The sequence below is a fragment of the Pteronotus mesoamericanus genome, unplaced genomic scaffold, assembly GCF_021234165.1.
Source record: "Pteronotus mesoamericanus isolate MK-2021 breed Mesoamerican mustached bat unplaced genomic scaffold, CSHL_Meso_final contig_25, whole genome shotgun sequence".
Classification (NCBI taxonomy): Eukaryota; Metazoa; Chordata; class Mammalia; order Chiroptera; family Mormoopidae; genus Pteronotus; species Pteronotus mesoamericanus.
The window spans coordinates 22649909-22672728 of record NW_026555105.1 but is presented as its reverse complement, the minus strand read 5'-3'; the positions used below and the strand labels follow the sequence as shown (position 1 = coordinate 22672728).

General features: G+C 45.0%; 1 protein-coding gene across 1 annotated transcript in view; it reads right to left on the bottom strand.

The window, feature by feature from the left end:
- Nucleotides 1-197: 197 nt before the first annotated feature.
- The window catches only part of TMC2 (transmembrane channel like 2), a 59185-nt gene continuing 36562 nt past the window's right edge, over nt 198-22820 (bottom strand). The window contains exons 12-20 of the mRNA XM_054574171.1: nt 21641-21820; nt 20104-20253; nt 17927-18055; nt 15598-15665; nt 14583-14822; nt 7470-7595; nt 4280-4358; nt 3307-3424; nt 198-415 (exon numbers count right to left, since the gene is read on the bottom strand). Coding sequence (XP_054430146.1) covers nt 198-415; nt 3307-3424; nt 4280-4358; nt 7470-7595; nt 14583-14822; nt 15598-15665; nt 17927-18055; nt 20104-20253; nt 21641-21820 — 1308 coding nt within the window. The remainder of the gene's footprint in view (nt 416-3306; nt 3425-4279; nt 4359-7469; nt 7596-14582; nt 14823-15597; nt 15666-17926; nt 18056-20103; nt 20254-21640; nt 21821-22820) is intronic.

The window sequence follows — 22820 nt, the reverse complement described above, 5'->3', positions numbered from 1 at the left end:
CAGGGAGGCAGGAGGCTCAGCTCCCCTAAAAGTCAGATGGAGCCATTGTCCTCTAGTTTTGGGCACCGAAAGGGGCCTGAGACTAAGTAATCAAAGTCCTCACATTAAGTAAGAGGAGAGAGAACACCAAATTGGGTGTGTGAGCTGGCGGGGCCCAAGGTTCAGCCCCAGGATGGGGCTCCTGTGAGTCCCAGCTGTCAGCGGGGAGGTCTCTGAGCACCCTTTTTAGAGGCTGACCTCCCAGGATGAGCCTGAGGCTGGGCTTGGCCAGAATCTGGTCTGAGGCCAGGAGGCCGAGATACAGGGAGGTGACTGGAGGCAGACAGCATGGTCCCACCGGCAGAACTGGAGGTCCCAGGGCCCTGTGCCTTCCTGTCCAGGGTCTGGCTTTGGCTGGCAGAGTGAGGCATGGTCTCTGGAAAAAGAAGACAAGAAAGAGGATATGAGAGATTTTGCTAGTTTTTTGGCATCGAATTGGAGCCCTCTGGAGCTGCCCTGCTCTGGACATGGATTTCACTTCTATTTGGTGACTTGAGAAAGGTCAGATCACCCTCAGGCATCGGCGGGCACCTTGGCCTAGCCTTTGCATGAACAGATCTGCTGGAGGAATGTGATCTGCTGGCCGAAGAACTCGATTTTGAATGCTGGCCCCAGGCCAGACTCTGACCTGGGTTTTCTTGAGTATAAAGTTGGGACAACAGTAACAACAGCCTCACAGGGGGCTGTGCGCGATGGAAGGGGCGGTATAAACCGGAATCAGATCCAGTTTCCAGCTCAGCTCTTTTGCTTGTTTCCTTCCCTTAACTCCAAGTTAGAGGCAACTACTGGCCCATCCTTCACCCGCTTTCTGGGACACAGAAATGCACTAAGTGTCCCTGATGGGTGGGTGTGACTGAAGTCCAGGCTTTGAAGTGCACCTCTTCCAGGTGCGTCTTCTAGGCTCTTCCCCTTGCAGTAGCTTGACACAGGCAGAGGCACAGGCTGGAGGGCGCCAGGGCCTCTGCATCATCACTTGGCAAGAGAGTGGCCGTCAAATGGAGACACCCAATTTGGATGTTACGTTGAGTGAGAAGTACACTTTTATTGTGTTTGAGCCACTAGCTGTTTGTTACAGCAGCTAAGATCATTCTAATGACTACTTCAAGAAAGGAAGCTAAGTGAAGGCAGCAATGAGGCTATTGGAATTTCCAGACTAAAGGTGGACCATCTTCCTAAGCTCCAATGATATGTTCAGATAATGTTTTCACTTTTTAAAAAAATCAAGTACTGCAGCACTGATGTGATCAATATAAAATTGAAAGAGCAAAAAATGAACACCAAAGGAGGGCAATTGGGGTGAGGGGAGGCAGGAGAGGATAAGGGGGGATCGATGGGGTTGGAAAGAGGCATGACTTGGGGCAGTGGACAAACAATACAATATACAGATGATGTGTTACAGAATATAGATGATGTGTTAAGAACACCTTAAGCCTATATGCTTTTATTAACCAATGTTACCCCAATAAATTCAATAAAAAACTTAAAACTTGAGCAAGGCAAACTTTGAAACAGCAGCCAGTACAGAAAGGAAGGTAGAGGAATAGGTAAGGCGGGTGGGCGCATTGGGATTCTGGGGACATGAATTGACCACTGTCAAACCAGTGTAAGCCCCTTGGTTTCTCGTGGGAAGCATTTTGTACACCTAATCTTTCTGTCCATACTTAAGTCCATCAGTGTCCAAATATATGGGGTTTTTTTTTTTTTTGGTGATATTACAACATTGGATCACATTTATTCCATTTCCTAACGTATGTGGAAAAATTAGGTGATTTCAAATATTTTCCTCAGCTTCACAATAATAAGATGCCAGGCAGTCACTTCTCTGCCTTCCGTCTCTGAACCAGTCCGTGTGGCCGTCATGGACTGGCAGCTGACATTACTGACACGGCCTGTGTCTTCAGAATGCCTTCCACTGATTTTGGGGAGACTCACCAGGCATAGGTTCTATATCAACACAGACGTATTGTCTTCTTCTTCTTCTTTTTTTTTAACATCCACTTGTTTACTTGTTACATGTTACTATGCAATAGTAATTTGTTACCATTCCAATATCAACACTGGGTATTAGAATACTTGTAATTCTAATATCAACAAAATGTTTGCTACGGATGTACATGGGTGCCCTGTTTGTCCGGATCTATTTCTATAGTCACTCCCTTTACTAGTGGATCTGGAGAATGGAAAATCACCTGATGGAGGATTTTCATCTTGCAGAGAAATACGGCTATGTGCTTCAATTTTTGTTTCTTTTTCTCGTAGTCTTGCCTACGTGTTCTAAATGCATGAAATAAATGGTAAATAATTTTTTCACTAAGCATTATAACACCTAAACTACTAATCATTTCTGTGCCTCTTGCTCAATTCTCACAGCAAAGGCCAAAATCACAGCATCCTGGCACTGTTTGATTTTAAGACAGGGGCAATCTTTGGAAAATGGGGTCACCTCAGACATGGTCTTTTCCAGTTTGACCTTTTCTTACTCTGAAGGTGGAGATGGTTACTGATTCGTCCCCTCTGAAGCCCTACGACATTTTCTTTGGAACATATGTGGCCATTTCTTATCCCTTTATTCTAAATGTTCGAGTGCTTTTCCTTTTAAAGAGAATACAAACATAGCAGCTGCTAGATGCAAATCTCCCCACTCCTCCTCTTAAAGCACTCAAAGCAGCATAAAAACAAATACCTCCCTCAGCCCCAGGCAGCTGTGACCCATGTCAGTGGACACTTTGAGCATCTTAAAGGGATGTGACGGGACACCAATGGTGCTCCTATGTTGGGGTAAGTAGCCAGACGTCAAGAGGGTATGACATGGGGACTGACAGATTCAGGAGAGAAACCGAAGAAGAAGATGAAATCATTTCAGAAACGACAGCTAAATTATGAGGGACATACAGAAGACCAGTCACTACAGAAGGTGTCATGAGAGACTTGGAGGACAGAAATGAGTGAGACAATCCTGCAAGGCAAGCGGAGCTACTTCCCCGTTTTTCAGAGACACCCGTACCTCCACCCAGCTCCTTCATTGGTCCTTTCCCTGTGCCAGGAGTTCCGTGGGGCATTTCATCTAACACATGCTCCATCTCATTTTCACCCCTGCGTGAGGTTGGCGCTGTCATTGCTCCCTGTTTTCACTGGCCCAACTTCATACAGCTAATGATCGTCTAAATTCTGATTTCAATCCCAGATCTGTCTGATTTCACAACATACGCTCTTTACACCTTTCCATGTGGCCTGGTAAAAAGCAATCAATCATGACACACAATTTACCTGCTTTGGTGCGTGGGAGCTGGGTGGCATTTTTGGAGCTGCCTTTAGCTGTGTCCTCTGACTCTCTGGTTGTGGCCCTGCCTTTGACAGATTTGTGGCTCTTCTCAACCTCACGGAGCTGCAGGGAAAAACTAATGGTTGATCTTGGCCAGGGAAGTGGGCGTTTGAGTCTCAGAGCCTAGAATGGTGAAATCTGCAGGGCTAGGATTCAATCTACAGTTCTTGGGAACCACCTTAAATTGCCTGTTATTAGTCCTCAGCCACTGACTGCAGAGGGCAGCCGAGACCCAGGTTTGCCCTGCATTTGAGGAGCATCAGGCGAGGGGAGGATGGGAGCTCCAATCCTCTAGTTCAGTGGTTTTCTTTATCTGGGCAGGAGCCCAGTAAGATTAAGGAAGCGGGCATAGGGAGGGAGACCCAGCTGCAAGGCAGATGAGATTAGTTCCGGCAGAGGCACGAGGAAACAAGGAAGACACGGCTTAGAGAGGGTTTACCGTCTGTAGGAGGTGGGGGTGGGGGCTGGGAGAGTGGAGGAGAGCAGTCAGAATCAGCCGCTGCCCGAGCCTGGCCGGAACTCACAAGGCCTCTTAGGCCGTGGGTCACAAGCAACATGTGGTTTTGACCACACTGTTTTCTTTATTATTTAGAGTATTAGTTTTAATCTCTAGGAATTATTGTGTGTACTGGTCTTATTATGTGTGAACACGGGTTGCATCCACTGAATTTCTCCTGTTCAGCAACCTCTCAAAATTTAAATGATTATTGTTATATATACCCAAGTACCATCAGAATATAAATGCATGCTGTTGAATCTCACAGACTTCTGCCTATCATTTTAGCTTTGGTTTAGAAGAAAACCATTTAGAGTATACAATTGGGTTCACAGAGTGAATTCGCAAAAACCAAAAATATGATTTCATTTTTACCTTCCAGGATGAAATGTGCAACAGAACGAAACTTGGGACAGACTCACCGCTTGGATTTTCTTCCTCAGCTGGGCATTAGCTCGGGAAAGGCTTTTGGAAACTGAGTTCAGGTAGTAGATGGCCAGGCTGTAAGAGAAAAGCATGCCTCCTCTGGTACTGCTGTCCTGGGAAATGGCAGGAGCTGGATGCCTTTCCCCAGGAAGCAGGGCAGGCTTCCTGGAATAGGCGCCAAGGCCCTGCCTCTGGGCAGGGTGGAGGGAGGTCCTACCATCCTCAGTACCCTCCCCTGCTTAACATGGAAAAAAGGTCCTGGACGTCCCTGCTCTCTCTCTGTTGGATGGAACATGGAAATGACCAACACATCTCTATCTCTCAGAGCGCTCAATGAAAGTTGGCGGAAGGAATCATCCCTCTTTTGGGAAATCTGAAAAGGTGGGGCAGTGTCAGGGTTTCCTGTCCACAGGAGCCACTGTGTTTCCTGGGTACCTGCCTTATGCCAGGCTCTGTGCCACGTGCGTCCCACCCCGCAGCTCACTGGTTTTGACAAAACTCCATGAAGCATAAAGGATGACTCTCATCTTTACAGAGTATCCCGGAACTCAGAGAGGTTAAGTTCTTTGCCCAGGCTCACCCCATCTGTTAGCACTCCTCAGAGCCCACATTTGAAGCCAAAGCTCCTTGCACAATTTTCAAGCATGGAGACAGGCAGAGCTGCTAAGGACCTGCTCCATGTTTGCCTAGAAACACGACTGCAGATGCCCTGGTGGCCCCCTGCTCAGGGTGCGCTGATGGGAATGTCTGCTGGGACTGCTGGTTTTCAGCCGCCAGCCCCCATTGGCTGACTGCAGGGCTGGGAGTCCTTTGAGGCTGTAGCCTGGACTGCGCTTTCACAGGACCTGCTGGGGTCTATGACCTGGACTGCACCCCCTGAGAACTGAGGGGTCCTCTGGGTTGATGCTCAGCCAGCCTTTAGGTTATTCCTAATTGTCATGTTTCTCCACGAATTTCAAGCCTTAGCTACTCCAGTTTGGGTTTTCTGAACCTTCCCCTCACAGTGGGGCCACTGGTAGCCCTTTCAGTAGAGTCTACAACAAGCTGTCTCCATACAGAGAAGAGGTACCATGTTGCCTTTGGAGCGGAATGTACGAGCAGGTTGAGGACTACCATGTGAGCCTCCTGAAGCAAAGGAGAGAGGGGAGGGCGGGTAAAGGGACCACTGTCTGTTTCAGCTCTTAGTCTGCACCAAGCCTTGCCCTTTCTCCTAATGAACAACCCATTTATTAGGGAGGAATTGGAGGTCAGGAAGGATCAAGTGCTTATATGTGGCTGTGTTCCTCCTGAGGCTGGTTGCAGGGGTCAGGTTTGGTGTCTGGGTTCCAGGATTTTCTCAGGGGGGTCACAGGGCAGTCCAGGTTGTTCTATCATGTCAGCCCTTTCTCATGCAGGACTACAAGCAGAGGATGTTTGAAATAGAGGATGTGAGGAAATATCCTATTTTGGAGAGGATATTTCCTATTTTGGAGAGCAATTCACTGTCTAAAAGGAACAGAGAAATGCATTCCTATGACCAGCAGTCACGCTTCTGGAGGCCTATCTGAGAGAAACCCTCCCAGGGGGACATATACAAGGAGCATATTGGCAATAGCAAATCAGGGGAAATGACCAAACTATGTCTATGCAGAGAAATGAATAAACTGTGGTTTATTCATTCATATAATGGAACACAATAGAAATGTTAAAATCTGTGCTCATGTACCCACATGGGCAAATCCCCTGAACATAATGTTGAATGAATAAAGCTATGTGGTGTGAACCACTCATGGAAAAATTTTAAACTCAGAAAGCGATAGTACACATACGTGATAAAAGTACCAAAATAAGTATGGAAATTATTAAAACTAATCAAAATAGCAGATACTTCTGGAGAGAGAGGAAGAGAGAAGAATTGAGTAGAGCTTCAAGTATATTGGTAAGATTTTATTCCTCTTAAAAAGAGAGTCAGGTCTGAAACAAATATTGCTAAATATTTGCTAAATGTTACATCTAATCTTGTGATCATATATGTAGTTGTACTTTTTGGTTTGTTAGGAATATTTTATAATTTTAAAAGATGTATGCCAAAAATAGGTATTTATAAAGAAAAAACTAATATTTTCATCAGTACTTTTTTTTAATCCTCACCCGAGGACATACTTATTGATTTTTAGAGAGAGGGGAAGAGAGGGAGGGAGATAGGGAGGGAGAGAAACTTTGCTCCGTTGTCTCCGTACAACAAATCCAAAACCTAGGCATGTGCCGTGACCTGGAATTGAACCCGTAACCTTTTATTTTATGGGAGGACACTCAGCTGAGCTACACCTGCCAGGGATATTTTTGATGATGGTAATTCAAATCCAGGGCTCTAGCTTTCTGCCCTGTTTTTTCTTTCTTCCGCTGGTCCTTCCTTGAGCGTTCATTGTCTGCCGCCTGTGCCCGAGGCATGGGTCTGGTGCTGGGAGATACAGAAATCATCAGACCCAGCCGCCATCCTCAGGGGTTTCTCAGTCTTTGAGAGGATAGTGATGAATGAATTACCTAGATGTTTTAGGGCAGAGGTGCTCTGTGGAGAGGTCCCCTGTGCCCTGCTAGGGACAGGCAGAATCTGCCCCTTAGCTTTCTCAGAGACTAAGAGCCCAGAAGTCTTTAATATTTCTAATGAATGTTTAGGAGGGTGTTGCAGATACTGTCAGCACCCACCCATATTCCTTGGCCCCTACCTTTCAGTATGCTCCCCGGAAGACCTTCGCTAGTACCTTTACCTCTGTGCCTGAGGCTTCCCCTGCAGCCTCCTCCGTAGAAACCAGTCTACCCAGGAACACAGCTGACCGCTATTGTCCTGCAATGAACCAACATGTTTCTGCTCCTGTGATTCCCCGCAGCACTCAACCAGTGACTGATGGGAGGTGGTATACAAACGCCCCAGATCCCTCACTCTTGAGCAGAGTTAGTCTGAAGTTGCATTGTTTTCCGGAGTTCTCCAGCAGGACTAAAGTCATCCCAGTGATAATAAAGCAGCTTCCTGTCCCTTCTGCCTGTTACCCACTTCCCCGCAAAACTGCTTGCATTTGAACCTTTGTCTCAGGGTCTGCTTCTGAGAAATCCAGACTGAGAGGGTAAGAAAGGAGGATCTGCTAAGGAGGTCTGAACTGCAAAGGGGAGGTTTCCATGAGGCGGAGCCGTGAACCTTGGCTAACTTACAACATCAGCAAGATGGCTGGAATGATCAGGCCTGGATTGGCCAGGAACGCAAAGATCTTGCCCAGGAAGGTTGGGAAGTCGTTTTCAACAGTCTCTTGGATGACATCATACATTCTGTTTTTCCCGCTGCAAAGAAGAGGACACATACGGCATGCTGCAAGGCTCACATGGCCTGCGACTGTGTGCGTGCGCCCCTCCCCCACCCGTCCAGCAGGTCCAAAGCTGCCATTCACCATTGCTGTGGGAGAACCAGAGCTCTGCTCCAGATGGACTGCAAGTCAAAAATGCCCTGCGAGGGGCTGTCATTTTGGCTGGGGATTATAACTGGGTCAGCACCCTGGCTCACCAGCTTCACGTCCTAGTACCTTGCAATTTCTCAGACTACATGGGTCTCCTGTGCGTGACGTCTCGTGGACTTTCACCTGTACTCTCAAGGGAGAGTGAGGCAGCTGTGAGAGCGACACAGGGTTCCCCCTGCATGCGAATCGCTCTCCAGACGCTGATGTGATGGACGGCCTAGTGCTGTCTCTCAAAAACACCTATAATTAGTCTTCAGATTATAATTCCAGGAGATTGAATTGCGAACCCCTGATCCACACTTTGTATAAGTGAGAAATGAAGCTTCTAGCTGTAACATTTTGGAGGGCACTCCTAATTTCACAGCCCTGTGCTACTGACTTCCACAAATGCTTGCCCAGGGCTGACCAGCCACTACTGGCCTTAGGGCTGGTACTTTTGGGCCAAGAAGTGGACTTCAGGGCTTCAAATTCCTAGTTTAAAGCTTTCCCCCTCCCTCTATTAACTGTGGAACACCATGGACAATTTACTTATTTTCTTTCTGGCCTAATTCTTACTCTCCCCACTAGAGTTGTACCATCCAAAGCAGCTATTAAAAATGCAATCAAAATTATTTAAAATTAAATGAAAATTTGGTTTCTTAGTCACACATTTCAAGTGCTCAATAGTCATGTTACTAGAAGTTACTCTACATGAGAGCAGATATGGAATTTTTTTTTCATTATCTAGAAAATTCTCTTGGACAGTGCTGCTTCCAGAGGTCTGATATCTCTGGGTTAGATACTGAAAAGTTCTTGGCCCTCATTTCCATGTCTGTATAATATGGTGTTATACTAACAGTGTTTTCCTCGGAAGGTTGTTATAAATTCCTATAAAACATTGAGTATGGGCACTGTCAAATTATAAGTGCCTTCGGAAAGGTCACAGCTAGAAGCTTCATTTCGCTCTTATGTAAAGGGGGCTGGCAAATAATGAATGGCCCATGGACCAAACTCGGTTTGCTACCTGCTTTTATATGGTGTGAAGGCTAAGAATGGCTTTTATGTTTTTAAATGGTTGGGAAGATGTCAGAAAGAGTAAAATATTTTTGACATAAAAAATAGAAGCATGAAATTCAAATGTCAGTGTCTGTAAGTAAAGTGTTCTTGGAGCCCAGCAATGATCAATTACACGTTGTCTGTGGCTGCTTTCATACGATACTAGCAGACATAGGCGGTTGTGTTCGATACCACCTGACGCCATTGCAACGCTCAGCACTGCTGCACAGCACAGTACACATTGCAATGATGTCATTGTAACATGACAGCATCTCACGTGCCATGCATCTCACTATCATATGGCATTTGATTATTTTTTTAAATTGCCGGTGCATACCCACCATGTAAAAACAAAAAAAATAAAGTGGACTTCAAATATTGTGCTCTTACGTCACAGTCGAGTGTAGATTATTTTTGTCAGCAGATTATGATATACTAGATGTACTAGTTTTCAATGCCTGCTGTGCCAAATGATCACATTGGAGGTTTAAAACAATACCAATTTATTCTCTCACACTTCCAGAGGCCAAAAGTTTGAAATGGTTTCAATGGGCCCAAACCAAGGTGCTAGCAGAACTGCTCTCCCTCCTGAGGGAGGTTCTAGGGAAGACTGTTTCCTTGCCTTTCTTCAACTTCTAGAGCTTCATGCCTTGCATTCCTTGGCTAATAGTCCCTTCCTTCCTCCATCTTCAAAGCCAGCAGCATAAACTCTTCACATCTCTCTTTGCTTCCACAGCCACATAATTTTCTATTTTTCTTATAAGGGCACGTACAGGGACACTTGTGATGTAAGGCTCACCTGGATGATCTCCCTATCTCAAGATCCTTACCTTCATCACACTAACAAACTACTTTTGCCTTAGCAGGGTAACACCCACAGGTTCCATGGGTCAGGACTTGGAGAGCCATTATTCAGCTACCACGTCTGCTCTATGGCCCCCAAAGATTGACATTCACTGCACCTGTAAAACACATTCACCACCATCCTCATCCTTTAAAGTCTCAACCCATCAACTCAAAGTCCAAAATCTCATCTACATATGACCAACTCAAAAGTCCCAGATCTCATCACCTAAATCCAGTACGGATGAGACTCTGAGTAGGATCCACCTTGGGGCAAAGTATCTCTGTATCGGTGGACCTGTGAAACTAGGAAACAAGTTATTTACTCCCAAACAATGGAGGGCCAGCAACAAGATAACAGTTATAGCTGTTCTCATTCCAAAAGGGAGAAAATGAAAGGGAAAAAAGCATCACTAGTTCCCACAAATTTTGAAATCCAGTCAGCCAAACTCCAGCAGGCTTCACAAGCCTAAGAATAATCCTCCTGGCTCTTGGCTCACCCTCGGTGTCTGCAGCTCTGCCTCCAGGCCCAAGGCTGTGCCTCAGAGTCATCCTTCCTTTTTCTAGAAGAGTAGCATGAGGTTCAGGGGAGTAGATTTTTATCAGCCTGTTGACTGGCTGAAAGACTTTCGGAGTCCAACAGCTTTCCTTGATTTCATCTCTTCTCTGTCCCTTTCCATTGAAGCTGGTGGTGTTATTGCTCATACATCATTCTCAAATGCCTAGTGGGCCTTCCGTGAAAGTCATGGGAATTAACTCCATTAGACAAGAAGGCTCTACATAGATCTTTCCTGGATAAATCTATCTCTATTCTGGCTTCTTCTGAGATGGATAAGAGGGTCCGAGTCACATGCTTAAAAGAATCTGCTGTGCAAATGAATCTTCAGATCTTTTGATTCTTCAGAAGCACTAGTAAAAGTTCCCCAGCATCCCCTTTGGCTTTCTTTTTAGAGCCCGTGTTCCTTGCAGTGAATCTGTCTTTGGTATCTTTTGCAATCTAGATAGACTGAGAATTTTCAAAATTGTCAGCCCTGGTTCCTTTTTGCTTATCAATTCTTTCTTCAATGTATCTTTCTTCTCACATTTTAGTATAAACAGAAAGAAACAAGACTGTACCTTCAATACTTTGCTTAGAAATCCCCTCAGTGAAATGTCCAAGTTCATCATTTCCATACAACTTCAGCTTTCCATACAACTGTAGGATATATTCATCTAAGTGTCCTGTCTCTATATAACAAAGATTTCCTTTCCTCCAGTTTTCAAAATTGTGTTCCTCATTGACCAGTGGTGAAGCAATTAAACTGTGTTTGATGGCAGGAACTAAAGAAATGTATCCAGAGAAAATAAGTGTGTTTAAGACTTTCAGAATTTCCAGCAAGAGCAGGTGCTTGAGGAGATGAGGTCAGTGAGAACAATGTCCTACTCAAAAACAAGGCAAATGATTTCAAGTGGTTTCCCTTGATTTTTGATGAGTCAATCGATGGTGCTGATACTGCTCAGGTGTCTATTTGAGGAGTTAATGCCAAGTTTGAAGTGAATGAAAAATTAACTTCTATGAATATTCTGTGTGAAACATGGGTGAAATTTTCTCAAAGAAACTGAGAAAACATGAGTTCAATACAACTGAGTGGGATGGAATTCATTACAACTGAATGAAGTGGAATCTCCTATGTTGTGCTAGAACAGATAATGGTCAAAATACATGTAGACTAACCACTATGCTGTACACCTGAAACTAATATAAAATATGCTGACTGTCAACTGTAATTGAAAAATTAAAAAATGTAATAAAATTTAAAAAAAACAAATAGTATATATTGCAAAATGAAGAAGGCTTAGCTGGACAAATTTACAAAGCTTGTGAAATTTTAAGTGTGTCCAGACTATGGTTATTCATTGTCTTATTCATCCATTGGTAATTTGCAGAAAATATCTGAATCTATCATGTGCAATTGAATCAATAGTGTCAATGGTGAACTTCATTTGTTCTCATGACCTAACAATTTTCATACCTGCAAATTTTTGTTAAAATAAAAGCTGAATATCCTGACTTTTCATAACTTAGCAGTTCAATGGCTTAGCAGTAAGTAGCAAAGATTTTTGGCAATTTTTTCTATGGTGGTAGATGTGTTGCCACATCTGGCACAGGGATGGATCCAAGTAGCAAAGGTTTTGATCTGGGCAGTAAACTTGACCTTTGATGATAGGTAACAGTAACCTATCAATTTGAACCTCTATTAATTGAAATAGTATCATCTCCTCCCCCCGAAAAGAATTCCATCTTTTTCATCGGTAGACCTATCTTACAAAAAACTAGACTATATTATTATCATACTTTACATTTTGTCCATTAAAACTTGGTGTTCATTTGCTTTTTTCTTGTTATATAAGTATTTATATAATAGTCTGGTTCTGTCTCATGAACCCCAAAGCCTAAAATATTTACTATCAGGCTTTTTATGGAAAAGGTTAGTTGATCCCTTGTGTAGATAATACTTCCTACCTCCCAGTATTGCTAGGAGTACCAGCTACGCACAACTTGGGCAGGGCTTAGGCTTAACAAACTTGTGTATATGCCTTACTATGGATTGGTGCACTCCTCTAAGTACTTTACAAGGAATTACACCCTAAATCCTCAAAACAATCCTGTGAGGTAGGCCCTACCATTATTTCCATCTTACAGCCATGAACTTCTGGTTTAGGAAGCTAAGTAACTTGCTCAAGGTGACCCAGATGGCAAATGACAGAGCTGGTTCTAGAGTCTACGCTCTAAATCAGAAGGTTGGCAAATTTTGTTTTGAAAGGGACTAGATAATAAAGATATTAGTTTTTGTGAACTGGAAGGTCTCTGTTGGAACTGCTCAATTCTGCTGATGTAGCAAGAAAGCAGCCATAGATTATATTGTAAGCAAACAGGTGTGGTGTGTTCCAATAAAACTGTATTTACAAAAACAGGTAGTGGTCTGGATTGGTCCATGGGCTATAGTTTACCAATCCCTGCTTTTAACTATATGGTGGGCAGTGCTGCCCATAACTCATTTATGTTGCTTGTCTGGATCTGATCCAAACCCTAAGTCCTTCCATGTAAAAGGGAATTTCTGTGAGGTGAAGGGTTTAGTTTAAGCACTGACTATAAACCAGGAGTTCTGTTCTAGAGAGTGGGTATAAAGCAGTGAAAAAGGAAGCAAAGATCATGCCCTCATGGAGCTTATGTCCTGGTGGGGGAGACAGACAACAAACAAGATAAACAGGCAGAAGGAATGGCATGCTAGATGTTGATAAGGAGTTATAAGCAGAAATAATTGTAAGTGTGCATGTGTGTGTTTTTGTGTGTGTGACATTTCAGTTAGGGACTCCAGTGACAGATTCACTGAAAAGGTGACCTTTGAGTAAAGACCTGAAGGAAGTGAGAGGACAGCTGGAAAAATATCGTAGGAATGAACGTTCTAGCTGTTGATGGGTTTTGATCAGAAGAGGAAGAGGAAGAAGGTGGCAACAGCATTTCCTTCTGAGTTCCTTTTTCGGGTCCCTTCCCCTGCTGACCGGGTGGAGGCTGTCAGGGCCTCCCAGGGTAGCAGACGGAGCAAGGGTGGGGCAGGTGGTGAGAGCCAGGCCACTCACTGGCCTCCTGCCTGGGACAGCTGGGCGGGCTGAGCAGAGGGGCCCTGGTGCTTGCACCCGGAGCCCAGCCCTCCCGACCTTGCTCAGGAAGGCTCCCGCCACTTGTCCCCTCAGCCTGGCATCCCGGGCCTGCTACAGCTCAGCATGTCCTTCCTCTGCAGACCTAGCCCCGCTTTTCCTTCTGTGTGAACCTCTGTTCATCCAGATTACAGTCTGCTGTGGGCACTCTGTCGCTGCCTCCTCTGGGCTGCCATGGCACTCACCGGGGGGCACCGACCGCGGGGCTTTGCCTGGCTAAGTCCCTTATTAACCGAGAAGCGCCAGATCAGCATTTTCCAAAATGTGCTGATCCACAGTAGGAGCCAGGGCAGGGCCTAGCGTGGGGCGGCTGAGGCTCTGAGTGCACAGTTTAAGGAGGTATTATTCACCCTTAGGGTCATGCAAGTGCAGGGTCGGCTCCTCTCCCAGCCCCGGGTGGGTGTAGATGAAGAAAGGGTTTGTGACCAATAAGGAGGAAATCACTGGGTTGCACACCTTACCTTATTGCATAATTCTTTCGAGTTTTCAATAAAGGAGCATGCGCCAAACATTTCTAAGTGAGAAGGTGGCAGAGGAATGGGGTAGCATGTTCCAAACTGCTTTAACTACAGACCCCTTTTTATGGAGTACAGAGAAGGCTTTGTTTCCAGGGGGTCTCGCATTTGGAAACAGAGCAGTAGGTGCACAGTATTTCTCAATCAACCTCCTTATATAATTATCTCTTTATACAATGTCCAGCCTCCTAAACTAGTCTGACTTATACCCTGAACCCACAGTGCTGACAAATGCTCCATAGATTGTGGGGATCCAGTCAAGAGTCTCAATAGTTGCGTCACATTTGAATGGCATCTGTCAATATATGGTCATTTTATCTTCAGAATACCCTCCCGCCCCCGATTAAGTTAATCATCCTATGGTAAGGTAATCCAGGCAGTAGATTATCCATATGGTAAAAAGTCAGAACTGTGCTGTTCAATATGGTAGCCATTAGCCACATGGGATTATTTAAATTAAAGTTAATTCAAATGAAAGAAAATTAAAAAGTCCATTTCTCGGCCTTCATTGCAGGTGATCAACAGCTATGTGGCTGGTGGCTACCATATTGGATCTCACACACCTGAAATATTTCTATCGTGCAGAAAACTGCTGAGCAGTACCAAAAATTTGCCCAAAGCACCATGGCCTTTCGCAGGCTGATGTGACACCAGAACTGGAATTCTGAGCCAGTGCTCTCTGAGCAGACCGTCTGGGGGTGAGGGGAGCTTCTCTTATGCACCTGAATGGCCCACAGTCAAAGGAAGGCGGGAGAGACATGATGGTATAGGCCACGGGCAGGAGGCTGAGGAAGAGCACCAGCAGCAGGAGGCCCATGTAGAAGTTGTTGGATCGCGAGGCTTTGAACACTCGTTCGTGGGGAACATTGCTGCTCATCACTGCCCAGCACTGGAAGTACATGGAGGTCAGCAGGCGCAGCACATTGATGCCCACCAGTCCCGGAGCATAAAAGGAGCCCATCCTGGAAGAGCAGAAACCACACACCTAGTTAGCCCAGCAGCCAAGGAAAGATGAAGGAAGGAAATGGAATTGATGGGTTAGGGGCAAGAGGCGTCACTGCTTTCTCTGCAAGCCCCAAGGGCAGCGACTTCCCGTTTAACCAGGACATTTATCGCCGAACCATAGGCATTCATTCCCCAGGAGAAGGAGGCACTCCAAGCGTTACTGCCTCGCCACCAGGCATCTAGCAAATTCCATGGCCTTCTGTCGGTTTCCCTAAAATAACATTGCTGCTCAGAAAAGTATTTGAAAAGTTCTTAAATTAAGAGAGGTAGATGTTGACTTGCATTCAGTCGTTGGCATCTTGAAAGTCTTTGACTGAGGTCATGCAAGCTCCTCTAACTCCCTTCTCAAAGGAGGAAGTCCCTTAATTCATCTATCTTTCTCCTCTCCTTTTTTCTCCCTCCCCTCTTCTTTCTTTCCTTTCCATCCCTCCCCACTTTTTCCTTTCTTCTTCCCTCTCTCCTCCTTCTCTCCCTGCTCTTCTTGCTGTTTTCCTTCCCTCCATCTCTCTTCTCCTTCCCTCCCTTTGCCCACGGTGGCCCAGGGATGGGGCAGACATTGTCGTGGTTCTCATCTAGCCCTGTCCTCCTCTATTTTTCACGCAAAAGGAGGGAGTGCAGGCAAGCCAGGGGATTTTTTCCAGCCTCTCCCCAGCTAGTTGAGAGGCTGAGCCTGGGATTCTAGTTTTCTGACTCCCCAAACGAGGGGATCCCCTGACCAACTGGATCACTCACCAGATCATTCCTTGGTTAAAGATCAAACCGAGCACGTTTCCACTAATATCAAACTCAGCATATGAAGGCTCGAGAAAGAGAGAGGAAAAACATGTTAGGTGGTGTTGTCCACACCCTGCTACCAGCCTACTGGCAAAGCCAGAGCCACTCCAACCCGAAGACCCTGCTCTGGGGGCCAGAGAGGAACTTCGGATTCGGGGTTTTGTATCATTAACGCGTTTCCAACTTTTAAAGAAATGTTTGAAGTTCTCAAAGTTGAAACTTTTTTCAAGGACAGAAATGTGAGTTTTTATCTTTTAGAGCCTGTGGGCTGACTGTGTGCTCTTGGGAGTACCTGGGCCCCCAGGAGACCATTTTATCAAAGCTCTTATCAGAAATGTGCCTTGAAATTATAATCAAGGAGTAACTCTAATAAATAATGACATGCAAACAATGAAATGGGAAGTCAAATGAAAGAAAGCTTAAAAAACAAACAAAATAAATAAATAGGTCACTCTTCTAGTTCTCTTTTCTCTCTCTCATCTTCCTCTAGTCTGAGAGCGTTCATGGGGAGGAAAGAGCTCAGCTAGACAAATATTTTCATGGTTTTCAGAGTTTGGGAGATTGTGAAGCATTTGAAAGAATACACATTTGTGAACACTGAAGAGTCAGGGGGTCCTCATGAAACATGTTTAAACCTGTTTTCCAATTTGTCTCTGAGGAATGGAGATAAGAGGTTACAGGAATGAGAGAAAGAGGGATGAGAAGTTAGGAGAAAAGGGAAGGTCAGACAAGCATGAGTCAAAGGCGGGAGCGTGCATAATCCAGACACAAGGAGGTTAAATCTTGGGAATGCAAAATTTAACATTTTAGTATATTTTTAAAAACCCTTTATCTACTGGGTTTTTTATCTTAGAAAAACCTGCTCCACCCCAAGATTATACATTTTATATTATGTATGTTTTCTTTTAAAAATTTATGATTTCATTTTTTTGATGTTTAAAACTTCCATTCACCTACAATTTTATTTATTTAGGTGAAATGAGTGAGGGGGAGAGCTCCCCCTCCAATGGTTAACCAGTTGTCTCAACCCATTTGTTATATATCCTTCATTTTCCCACTGGTATGAAAGCCTCCCTTTATTATAGATTAAACTCCCATACAGATTGTACCTTTCTATTCTACTCATTGCTAAGTTTATTCCCTACCACCGGTTTTAGTTACTATAGCTTCATAGTATGTTTTAATATAAGGGTAGGTCTAGTCCCTTTCATTCTGCTGGTTTAAAATATTTGCTGGCTATTTACACATGTTTATTTTTCAAACAAACTTCAGTGTTATTTTGGGATCTTGTTGAACTTATAAATTAATTTGAGGGCAATGACATTTTAGTAGTATCATGACATAAAGATTCCATCTCCTTTGAGAATAAGGTTCTTAGGCACTTGTTCTCAGATAAGATTATGAAGTTTTCCCCCTGAGCAGGAGTTGAGTGGGCCTGTGTAAAACTGTGGCTGGTGACTAAAAAAAAAAAAGACAGAGACCTGTATGTGGGCCCTTACCTGGGCCAGGTACCCTGCTACAGGCCAGGGTGAGGATGATATAGTAGAGAAGACATGGAGCTCAGTTAAGGGGGAGGTCCCTACCAACACAGGGGACCACTGGGTGGGTGAGTGAGGTGATTTGGGAAAGACACTCATAGGACAGATGAGGCCAGAGGATCTGCCAGATCACAGAAGGCCACTACAGAGAGGAAATGACACATTTAGAATGAGCAGTTTCCTGGGTAGGTGGGGAAGCGGAGTAGCCCGGGTGGAGAGAGTAAGAGTCAAAGAAGTTTGTCAAAGCTCAGTCCAGAAGACTGAGCCAGGGGTTATCATGTTCTTGGTGTGTTCCTGGAACTTCCGAAACCTTCACATCCACATCTGCCCTACCCAACTCCCAGATTTCAGTAAGGCTTCAAAAATTAGGAACAACCATTGTTCCTCGTCACTTTCACTCTGTTCCTGTAGCTTGCACAGCGTGGACTTGGATGCCTAGTATCCTTTGTCTTCCCTAATGAGAGGTGATGCAGATTCAGCACTTCTCTACCAGCCATCTGCTCAGCAGTGAAGCGTGTGGTGGACCATCCTCAACGTCTCCATTGCCCGGATAAGAAGGTCACATTGTTAATTGCATTGGGAAAAGGCAGATGGGACACTTAAAGGTAACATACACTAAATACTTTTCTACTTCACAGAGCCGAGACCGGCATTAAGCATCTAAAGAAATGCACAAGAATGCACCTGTCTCTACCACAGAGGATGGCTCAAACTACTTTCCGTGGAATGTCTGCGAAACGGTGACCTACAAATCCAGCCTCCAGGTCCCAGCACCAGCAGTAGTTCATGAACCGGACAAAACAAGCCCGCAGGAAGTCCCCCACCAGGATGGTGATGTATGTTACCAGCATGTCAGACACCGTCAGCCTCATGAATTCCTGCAAGAAGGAACACAGACAAAGGGGGTGGTCAGGGTTGGGCCTTGCCCAGTTCTCCCAACTGACAGCAGCCTTGCAAACCCTCCCCCACCCACCTGCATTCTTCCGGGAGCCTCTGATTCTTGGGGGCAAAGTGGTGGTGGTGCAGAGCGAGGACCCAGGCTGCGGAAAACGTTTACATAGGTCTCAGCTCTATAATTACTAATTGTATTGCTTTTCAATAGTCTCTAAATCTCTTGAGGTTAATATTAACCTTGCAGGGTTAATGCGAACCTTAGTGACTATGTATGCAAATTGCCTGGCACGATGGCAATGCTCAGTGCTTGGAAGTTAGTTATCAGCACTCCTTCACTGAGAGAGGATCTGAAAGCTCACCCCTTACTTTCCCCACCTGCTCTGAAACACCAGCTGCCCCAGCTAAGACTGAATCTAGTCATTGTCACTAGGGACAACAGCTGGCTGTTTACTTCAGGCTAATTGGATTTTTTTCTTGTTATACGGAGAAAATTATGTAGGTTTTTCACAGAGGCACATAGAAGAAGAGACAAAACACAAAGGAGCAAAGTTCATTCTTCTTTGTAGAGTACATGTAATTTATTAGTTTTTTGGGGAAAATTTAAAGAACTACCAGATGTCATTACAACTTTAAGACATCTAGTAGATTTGGAATTCCTAGGGGTACAGGGCCTGCTTTATTCATTTTTGTATCCTCCAACATGATTGTAAGTTTCTGCTGAATGAACAGCTGATGGGTTTTAGGGTTACCCCTCAGTAAGAATTCATGTTAATGCTCCTATGTATTTTCATAGACGACTCAATGCGTCAGGTCTCCGCTCTGTGCAAGGTGGTGCTCTGTGGCCGGGAGTCTTGGCGGTGGGGGGAGATAGTGGAGCAGTAAGTGAGCAGGACATAACGCCTCCCGCCCATCATTACCAGCTGGCTCAGAAAGAAACATGCTGAGTGACAGGGACAGCAATGAGCCTCAGGGGGGAGGGCAAGAAGGATGCCTCCCGGGGATGTGAGGTGGCAAATGAGAGACTCTATAGCAGACTGCTCCAAGAGAATCATTTAGGTAATGAACTCTCTTTGGCCTTCTAAAGAGGTTTTATTGACTTGACGATTCTTTCTCTGTTACACATTGTGATGGGTTCAAAGCAGGAGCTGAGGAAGCTCAGTGTCTCTACATACTGAAGACGAGGAGGATTTGGAGAGCATGGGAAATTTGGACAGAAGGAGGCAAGAAGTGGTGAGTCTGAACCCTCCATGAAGGGAGTAGGGAGAAAAGGCTCCCAGGACCCCATGGGAAAGAACAGACATTTTCCCCTGCAGGATTTGCAGGTGGTGAACCTGCAGGCGGTGTTCAATGGAGTGTGTGATATAATTCCCTAATTTGTTGTACTTTATCATCCTCAGTAAAAAACACTGTTTTTTTGATGCTCTATGTGAGTGAATTCTTCAGGGAACCCATGAAAAAGTCATAAACTCTGCATCTCAGTGGGGTGGTTGATGAATAAAAACCCCATGCAAAGAGACAGAGTTGAGGAAGAGAAGGCAGCTGATCCCTGTGTTACCATGAATACTTCAAGTTTCTGACTGTGAAGGCAAAGAACACTAGGCTTTGAAGTCGGCCCTGTGCAAGTTCCAGGAGTGGTGGGAAAAATGGTGTGGGGAAACAGTAGCTGTTAATTTTTGAGACTCTAATGAAGACCATTAATTCTCTTTAGAGAAAAATGCCAGATGCACATATACACAAAATCCTCCTCCAATTTTTAGGAGTATTTATTCATGACTTCTGGGGGAAGGACCTGAGGCTTTCAGCAAAAACTACAGTAAAACTCTAAATAAATTCAAGCGATATTAGATTGATAAATGAAGCATGTAGACATATGTGGGACACTAAAAAAAAAAAAAAAAAAGAAAGTGAAAAAGTAAAACTTTCCTAAGAAATACTGGCTGGACATTTGGTGGCTTAAAAATGGAAACAGCAAGGAAGAATTAACAGGAATTGAGAGCGAGGATAACCTTCTCAGGAGAGCAAAGCTACTCACAATGCCCACGGCTGTCTCCCAGCAAGAACCCCGTGGTACATCAGCAGGGTGCAGGGGTGGCCGGGGGAAACTCTCATTCCAGCCCGAGGAGTTGTAATAGTTGAACAGAGTCCAGTGAGTGATATTCTTTATTGTCTCTTCATTAGAGAGCTGGAACAGAAGATGGAGATGTGGGTTGGAAGGAACCAGGGATGATGATCCTACCATTTCCACAGAAACATCATTTAAAGCCAGCACATGCCACAACCTTACCATCTCATCTCTGCCCTACCCCTCAACAGAGTCTCCCCCAAAATGTCCTGGTTCTTTTCCATGAAATAATGTTCCATCCATCCACTGTCCCTCCATTCATCTGTCCATCCATCCCAATCATTCATTCTTCTTTTGAGAATAATTTATTCAGGGTCTGTTCTGAGCATACAAGGCAGCGGTGACACAGGAGCGAACAAGAGAGATGGGTATTCCTTGTAACGTTCACCGTTTAGTAGATGGCAGAGATGAACAGACAATTGCAGAATAGAGTGATAAGAGCGATGGGAAATTTTTTCTGGGGATTGAGGAAATTCACCTCAGACAATGGGGGCCACAGAAGACTTTCTAGAGGATGAAACACCTGAGTCAAAACCTCAGGGAGGATTAGTCAACTAGTCAAACATGGGGAGCGGGTGAAGAGAAAGGCAGGGACTTTGTCCCATGGAGGAAAAGTGAGGCTTAGGCAGATAGACCAGTCTACTGGGATAGGAGGGAAGCCAGAGATGAGGCTGGAGCAGTAGGCAAGGGCCAGACCTACTCACTTCCATGCCTAGAACCTTCTAGTAGCTTTCCTGTTAACCTCAGGAAAAAGTTCATGGAGCTCATTAATGGAGAAGGCAGGGTGAAGAAGAGGGCATCATAGCCTGGGCCTTCCCCACTTTCATTTTTTCACATCTTCCCCTCTGCTCTGTTGTTCAGCAGTCCTGCAGTTCTCTGTTTACACTAGCTGTTCCCTCTGCTTTTTCCGATCTCTGCTAAGATTCTTCAGGGGGTTCTGGAGCCCCTCCTGTGCACAGCCCTGCTGCCCTGCAGCTCACTGTACTGAAGGAATCTCTCTCCCGGCCCAGAGAATGAACAGCCTTGGAGCAGGACTGTGTTCAGCTCTCTGCGGTATCTGAGGGCCTGACGAGGTGGGTGCTCCACAACCATCTGGTCAGCAGTGATGAAAGTCAACTGTGAAATATCTCAGTGGACACTTACTCAGCTGGTAAATGCCTATGGCAGCTATGAAACAATAGGATAAAGGCTGCAGATAAAGTATGAAGGGTTCCAACCAATGTGTGTATGATGTGAAAAAAGACAACCTAAGAAAAAGACTGCAAAGAACTGCAGCAAAATGGTAACGATGGCTTTCCTTGGGCCATATCCTGGGGATATTTTTCTTCATTTTACTTTTCTGAACTTTCCAAAATGTATTTAATATAAACAGGCATTTGGAGATTATGGTATTTTAAAAAGGGAATTTGGTGGGCACCAGAGACTGCGGGGAGTTTGTGGCCTTTACCTTGAGGTGGACGTCATCCATTAGGGCCAAGAGAAATGTGTAGAGGTTCCCCAGGAAAAGCGCAAAGATGCGTCCTAGCTGCCACTTCAGTCCAATGCGTGGGTGGTAATTCTCCAGGGCAGCGATCGTTTCAAACAGAGGGGGACAAAACATCCCAAGCAGAGACATCACAATTTCTACCTGAGAGGTCAGCAAAGCTTGGGTTACTTGCGTCATCAGTAGCACTTGGTTGCCAACCATCTCTGCACCTCCGGGGCTATGCATCTCCATCTCCTATTGCCCTCTCCTCCTCTGGACATGCCCTGGGGTCTCCACAACTTGCCATGTGACCCTGACAAAGGCACCAACGTGCTCTGAGAAGTCATTGAATGTCCCATAATTGTTCTGTGACTGGCTGCTATCACAATTGTTGCTCTTAGTATTGATAAAGTAGCGAACTTTCTTTGAGAAGTAAATGATCAACCTCTGGGACAGTGCTTTGTGTTTTGTAAAGTTGTGAACTAGGGGAGAGTCACCACGGCAGCCCTCATCTAAGGAACACGGAAGACAGGAAGCTCAGATCACAGAAGGGGTTTGTCAGTAGGGGGATGTGGTTGAGAGTGTGGCATTTGGAGTCACCTCTCTGGGTTTGAGCGCCAGCTGTATTCTTTGCTGGTTTGTAATTTAGAAAAAGTTACCCCACTTCTCTGAGCTTCTTATTTCTTCACGTGTAAAATAGTGATGACAGTTCTTGTTGTGAGAATCAGAAGAGATAATGAGTGGTAAGTGGTAAGCACTCAATTTTGCCTCCAATTTTGGGAGACCCTGACTCTATAACTGAACCTGACCACAGCAGAATATTCTCTCTGCACCTAAAACTGTTCTGCTACTGGAGGGTAAAGTCCTGAGCTGCTGACCAAATTGCAGGTTGGTCAGTACTTCTGGGCTGCTCCAGGCTCCTTCACTCTCTCACACTGACCATTGGCTTGGCTTCTCATCATCTTCATACCTGCTTAGTTTTCCCACCACGGCTCTTCTTTACGTATTTGTCTAATGCTCAGCCTAATTCCTGCCTTTGCCACAAAATCCTGATCACGTTATTCCCCCTGTTTGTGCTTTGGTTTATTCTTGTCAAGGCTGCTTCCTAAGGAAATTGTAATCTGCTGAAAAGCAGAACCTTTCTGGACATCTTTCATATTCT